The sequence below is a fragment of the Sesamum indicum genome, linkage group LG6 (genome assembly GCF_000512975.1).
Source record: "Sesamum indicum cultivar Zhongzhi No. 13 linkage group LG6, S_indicum_v1.0, whole genome shotgun sequence".
Lineage (NCBI taxonomy): Eukaryota > Viridiplantae > Streptophyta > Magnoliopsida > Lamiales > Pedaliaceae > Sesamum > Sesamum indicum.
The window spans coordinates 7262119-7269140 of NC_026150.1; the positions used below are offsets into that span (position 1 = coordinate 7262119).

General features: G+C 34.6%; 1 protein-coding gene across 1 annotated transcript; it reads left to right on the forward strand.

Annotated features, from left to right (window-relative positions):
* Positions 2872 to 6623, forward strand: LOC105163954 (peptidyl-prolyl cis-trans isomerase CYP20-1). The gene is made up of 7 exons (XM_011082490.2): positions 2872 to 3031; positions 3397 to 3475; positions 5088 to 5135; positions 5227 to 5250; positions 5521 to 5703; positions 5878 to 5953; positions 6149 to 6623. The coding sequence occupies exons 1-7, from the start codon at positions 2963 to 2965 to the stop codon at positions 6285 to 6287; spliced, it is 618 nt and encodes a 205-aa protein (XP_011080792.1). The 5' UTR covers positions 2872 to 2962; the 3' UTR covers positions 6288 to 6623.

The following is a 7022-nucleotide window of genomic DNA, read 5'->3' on the forward strand; positions in this document are numbered from 1 at the left end:
ATAGATAGGATTACTGTTTCCAGCTCTTCCTCACTTTGGTTGTTGCCTACCGTATCATAAATAACTTAACCATATTGTGAAGGAGGGGACGAAGGCAAACATCCCCTCTTCACATACTCCCTCTTAGCTTTCCTCGATATCCTTAGGGGCTTCCTTATCCAGGCTGGGCAATTTCTCCAAGCCAGTCTCCAAGTCAACGGAGGAGGCACGTGAGGGTAGCTTTGAACCCCAAACTATTTCTGACATATACTAGAAATGTGCATATAAAAACCAATTGCCTTGCTCGCTAACACGATCTTGAAGTGAGTCCACCGTAAGAAAGAGGCCTAGCAACTAGCCCAGGATATCTCCATGTATGCCTTCCCCTCATTGATATTGGAAAATTCAGGTACCCCTCCTCCTTGGCATTGACAATGCACTCTTCCTGGCGTTTCATCTCTACCAACAAATATTTAAACGTCTTGAGGTCCTTATACAGCTGGCGGTAGCAGCTGGACCAGTCATCTCGTGCCTTCTTCTCCTTTGCCACCATCGCTTACAACTATTTTATTTTCACGTCCCTCCCCTCGTTCTGTATCCCCATAGACACCGCCATTTGATGCAAGCAAAGTTAGCTTGTAGGATATATCTTGAACCCGGATGCCTTGGACCAAAGTCTTCACAAGTCTTGAATGAGGGACCTGCAAAAAAGACGTTAGGACTCCGACGCCCAAGTTAGTATTCAATTATAAAAAAGATAAAGGCAAGAAATATAAGACAATAATGAGTATTGAGGAATAATGAGAGAACAATCATGTTAGAGTGCTCTCATACAAAGATTTATGCTAGCAACATCCGCCCCTTTTTACTAGGTGAATAAGGCTGGATTTTATAGCCATAGTTCCCAACTGGGTGGAGAAGTATACTTCCTGGAGATTAAGGTCAATGGTTGCCACAAATAAGGCCCTTTATAATTCAATGGTGATTGGCTAGAATCTTCGAGAATTTTGTATTTTGATGAGAAGTCCTAGGGTGGATAGTCTCCCAGCGAAGAAGTGCTCTGAATTCCTAGCGGGTTGTAGGGATGCATATAAGATCCTCCTATATCTTCATGCCTGATAATAGTTTACGTGGCCATCTTTTTTGCATTGGACGAGTGGTTTCCTGCCCTGCGAGAGGGCGATACTTTTGGAAGCCAAGTTGGCCACCTGTTTGTTCATGGGTCAGTGGGCTTTCATTGGATGTAATCCTTCTCGGAGTTATTTAATTTTTTATTATAAAAAAAAAAGAAAATTTATATTAATATAATTTTTTTAAATATATTAATAATAATATAACGAGTCGCGATTTTGAATCGCGACTCGACTAAAAAAGAATTTTTTTTTAAAAAAAAGTCCCAAATCGGGATTTCGAATACCGACTTGAAGTCGGTATTCAAAATCCCGACTTGGAGTCGGTATTTGGAATACCGACTCCAAGTGCAAACTTTTTTTTTTGTTTTTTTAATTAAATTTTGTTAGTTAATTATATAATTTTGTTTAATTATGTATAATTAATATATTAAAGTTTAAAAAATTATAATATTAAAATTATATTAATATAAAAAATTATAATTAAGTGTACAAATATAATATGTATATTTTTTTTTACAGTTATAAAAAATATAATGAAGTATACAATTATTCTTGACAATCCAATACCAGTACATCTAATTGTGTATCACGACTTGGGCAATTTTTCTTTTTGTTTTCATTTAATTAAATTGTAAATAATTAATTATATAATTTCATTTAATTATACATAATTAACATATTAAAATTACAATTATATTAATTAACATATTAAAGTTATAATTTTATTTAATTATATATAATTAATTAAAATTATATTTATTTAAAAAATTATAATTAAGTGCACAAATATAATAATGTATATTTTTTTGTACAATTGTAAATAATACAATGAAATATACAATTATTCTTGACAAACCGATACCGGCACATCTGATTGTGAAGAAGATTTTTTGGAATATTTCTATAAATTTTCTATTAATTTATCATTACTATATAATTTAATTAAACAACAATACATAGAATTACGCATGTGGTTAAATATAACAAATCTAATAATTTAATTAACCAATTATATCATTTTTATATCAAATGTGATGTTTAATTGAATATTAATATAAATAGCCAAAATCATAAAATAGCCAATAATATAATTTTATAAATTATTCACAACGAGATAGATTGGGCACAAACGCGTGTAAGGCAACAATCCTAACAAAGAAATTCTTCTACGCAATTAAATGTACTAGTATTGGATTGTCAAAAATAATTATATGCTTCATTGTATTTTTTACAACTGTACGAAAAAATATACATATTATATTTATACACTTAATTATAATTTTTTATATTAATATAATTTTAATATTATAATTTTTTATATTAATTAAAAAAACAAAAAAAAAAAGTTTGCACTTGGAGTCGGTATATTCAAATACCGACTCCAAGTCGGGATTTTAAATACCGACTTCAAGTCGGTATTCGAAATCCCGATTTGGGACTTTTTTTAAAAAAAAATTTTCTTTTTTAATCGAGTCGCGATTCAAAATCGCGACTCGTTATATTATTATTAATATATTTAAAAAAATTATATTAATATAAATTTTCTTTTTTTTATAATAAAAAATTAAATAACTCATCCTTCTCGACTATGTGAATTAGCTGTTGACTGGAGACTGATTTTTCTCGGCCTCGTACTTTCAAGGGCCTTTCGTTGGGTCTCCATGTAGATTGGGCTTTCACTTGGGCTAAATAATTTTTTGGGCATCACACTTAGTCCAAGACGCGTACGCGTCAGTGTCCCATTGGTTTAATGAAGAAAAATACTCCAACAAACAAATAAAAACCCTTCTCAGTACTCAGTTTCTCAAAGCCCCAACTGCCGAAGAATCCATCATCAATCAAACAAGAAAATGGCGACAACTGCGAGACTGCTTCTCCTTTTCACTCTAACCCTCCTCCTCAGCGTTGTTCTCACTCAGGTTCTTCTTCAGCCTGATGCGTTTCCTATTTATTGCTTTTTTCTTCTTATTTTGTTTTATATTCATTTTCTGCCTGATTGCTTGTGAAATTGATAATTTCAAAGTCCGTGTTCTCCTTGATTGGTTTTCGGTATAAAGATTATCAACTGGGCTGTTGAAATTTTGGTGTAATGTTGTGAGAACTAATCTGAAAATGGGAAAAAGTTGTTACTTTAAGAAAGTATTTGGGTATCTTTCTTCCTGATCTGATAACTAGAGGTCTTGTTTTATATTTTAGTGTTGTGATCTTTGTAGTGGGCTCTGCGGTGCAGATGCATTCTTGAGTGTGTTGCATCTTTTAAGACATTATGTTCTTTGTCCTGCAGGCCAAGAAATCAAAGGAAAATTTAAAGGAAGTGACTCACAAAGTCTACTTTGATATCGAGATTGATGGAAAACCCGCAGGTCTGATCTAATTTCTGAGCAGGGTGGTTTTTCAAATATAGGTTTGAGTTGGATTTAGAGGGAGTTTACATTAATATTCTGCATAAATCGTATATATTCAGTTGTGTGGGCCTCTAAGTATGGATATTCTTGTGTTTCATAATTGGAATGTTGCTAATTCAAATAAGAAATTGTGTTTCTTGTCAAAAGGTGCAATATGATCTTCCTCCATACCTTCCTATGTATAGCAACTCTGGAGACACCCACATTCGAAGACCAAACTCTATATTTCTTACTAAATCAACAAAAGTTATGGTTGTTTTCGTTGTTAAATTAACTGAAGCATGGGCCTCTGGCTGAGTTAATTAACTGATGTTTCTTAGAATCATACCCCACAAGTAAATATTTGGAGGCCTTATGGCAATTGCAGGTTACCCCAAATCCTCTACATTCCGGGCTAGGTAGGATTGTCTTACCTGGAAACTTAAGTGTTTTTATGAATTGAGGAATTTTCTGGGGGCATCTTAGTCTTTGCAGTCTAAAGTGGTGGTTATATCTAACCATTTGAAGGGTTCACAAATGTATGCCACATGGTTAGAAGATTGATGGAGGTATAAGTCCATGGGGTAGGATGCTCTGATCACCAGGGAAGAGACAATTATGAAGTGTGGGCGATACTCAGGGGTGTGCAGTGATCGGGTACGTCAGTTGCTAAAACCCTAGCCAAAAACTGCCCAAAAGTGTATATAAAATCTGGCAGAATAATTTTTGTAACTAGGTTAAACAGCCCCAATGTGGTAAATTCCTATTGGTTCGGGAGCTTCAGGTCAAAACACAAATCTACTTGACTCATCACGCACTCCTAATGGCTACTTTCTACAAATTGATGATCGTGAGGATCTCCTCATTTGTATTTGTTCCAAAGGATATATATATATATATCTGTGTGTGTGTATCAATTTTCAACCATCAAGCACTTAAAATTAGTTTGCTAAAAAAGTGTTGTATTCTTTTGTCAATGTTTCAAGCTACCTTAATTAGGTATGTTCCTACCTACAAGAATTTATATACTTGTAACTTTGGACATGATACTTGATTTAATTCATGCACCTAGCTCTCTTGTAAATACCATCAACATAGTTCGTCAAGCTTTAGTTTGACAATTGGAAGGATTTTGAGTGCAGAAAATTGTTAGACACAAAAACAAATAAGATTAATGTAATAAATTATATTACTCTCATACTCTGTTAGTTGATAGAAATAAAGGATGAAAAGTCTGTGCCAAACAAGTTGCCAGATGAAGTTGGCAGTGGAAGTATGAGTATTTGTGTGATTAAAACATTAGAAAACGAGTGTGTTATTGTTGTAGTATTATTGGAAATAATGTATCCATGAATGCCTGGTAGTGTTTCTTTCAGATTCTCAGGTTGCACATGAAGAAAACATGACTTAGGTTCATAACTAGCATGCAAAAATTTTAAGAACATATCTGCTGTTATAGTGGTAGATATATAATATTTTGTGTTCCAAATGTAAAATTCTGAAAAATATGATTTGCATGAAGATATACGGATTATTATGTCTAGTTTTTTCATAATTTGAGCTTTCACCTAATATCAAATGTATCCTTTAGGGCGCATTACCATGGGCCTTTTCGGGAAAACTGTACCCAAGACAGCAGGTATGATTGCATTATTGGAATCAATGCCTTAGACCTCTTCGGTACCAGTGGCTTATCTTTTTAACTGATTCTTGCTTTTTTTCTCTTGCAGAGAATTTTAGAGCTCTGTGCACAGGTAATAATTTTCTATGTTTGTCACCATTCTGATCTCTTAAATGGATGACTATTAGAAGTGCAGTTGACCTGTTTTAGAATTTAAAATTGATCCTTTTGATCTGTTATAGCATCTTATAGTTGAGCATTTCCAAAAGCGTAAGCATCTACAAAAGTTTTGGACTCTACTAAAATTTCATGAAGGATCTCGGTTGTTCTGGAGCAACTGTTTTTGACTGGGATTTTTGGAATTTCATACATGGGAATTGCACTAATGGTTTTCTGCATTCAGGGGAGAAAGGTGTTGGAAAACATGGGAAGCCTTTGCATTACAAAGGAAGCATATTCCACAGAATTATACCAAGCTTCATGATTCAAGGAGGTGACTTTACTCTTGGTGATGGAAGAGGTGGAGAGTCAATTTACGGAGAGAAGTTTGCTGATGAAAATTTCAAGATTAAACATACTGGACCTGGTACTACTACTCACCATGATCTCCCACCCTATGAGAAAAAGGAGATGAGAAAAACAAGAAGGGGAACAAAAATGAAATTATACACCTAAACTAATTAAATTCTAAAGTCCGTTTTGACCAAATATATACTTGAGATGCTATTGTTGATGACATCTTAATCTATGTGCTTTTCAGGACTTCTGTCAATGGCTAATGCTGGGCCTGACACCAATGGATCCCAGTTTTTCATCACAACTGTGACAACCAGCTGGTAAGTACTAAAAATAGATATTCTAGCAGATATCCTTTTGATTCAGTCTAAAACTTTGATTCACATCTCTAACTTCATTTGCTATCCATCTGAGCTTACTGTCTCAACATCCTTTGCATTTTAATGCTGCAATGAATTGACACCATCCTGTGATCATCTTCTGTGTGTTTCATGAAATTTGTTGTTGAACTACAGGTTGGATGGCCGTCATGTTGTTTTTGGAAAGGTGCTGTCAGGGATGGATGTGGTCTACAAGATTGAAGCTGAAGGTAAGCAGAGCGGAACACCTAAAAGCAAAGTTGTCATTGTGGACAGTGGCGAACTACCCCTGTAGTCTAATTGGCTCCTACACATGCAATACTTTTCCGACCTTTTTCCTGCCCGATATCTATTTTTAGATACTCTGCTACTAAACTTATTAGAGCGACACTTTCACATGGCTTTAGCTGCAAAGTATGTGAGCTTCAACAATGAAGCCATGCTTGAGATTGACTAGATTCTGCTGCTTTCTTAGGTTTTCATATTGGGTCCTTTAGCCAGTGTACCACTTCAGTCTTGGTTATACTGATAAATTTCAATGGTGAAAGTACCAGGGAGCCTTCTAGTCTGCTAATTTGTTACCATTGCGTGGTACCATTTTTAGTGAAAAGCAGGATACTCGTTCAACCTATATTTGGTTTTTACTAGGGGTGGCAAATGAATGGGTTGGGTTGGGTCTGAATGCATTGGATAGAAAATGGATTTGAATTAATTGGTTGAAGATGCATTGGGTTGCAAATGGATCGAGTTGGGTCGATGATATCCATTTCTTTAGATGTAATATTTACAAAATTCAAAATTTTACATTATAATAAGATGATAATATTTTGGACAAAATGCATAAAACCCCCTTGTGTTTTAAAAAGTCTGCAAAAAGCACCTTCCTATTTTCAGAATAGGCTAAAACCCCCCTTATGTCTTATTTTAGTCAGCAAAAAACCCCCATTCTGTTAGCAACTAACGGGAAGTGGAGAAGACGCGCGTCTGCTGCGTTTGGTAGTCTTTTTTTGCGAGTTAGGTTGATATTTAA

Bases quoted from the DNA above. Each gene is read 5' to 3' on its own strand.
- LOC105163954 (XM_011082490.2), top strand. From the start codon at position 2,963: ATGGCGACAACTGCGAGACTGCTTCTCCTTTTCACTCTAACCCTCCTC. The intron at 3,032-3,396 runs GTTCTTCTTCAG...TTTGTCCTGCAG, and splicing joins TCAGCGTTGTTCTCACTCAG to GCCAAGAAATCAAAGGAAAA. The intron at 5,136-5,226 runs GTATGATTGCAT...TTTCTCTTGCAG, and splicing joins AACTGTACCCAAGACAGCAG to AGAATTTTAGAGCTCTGTGC.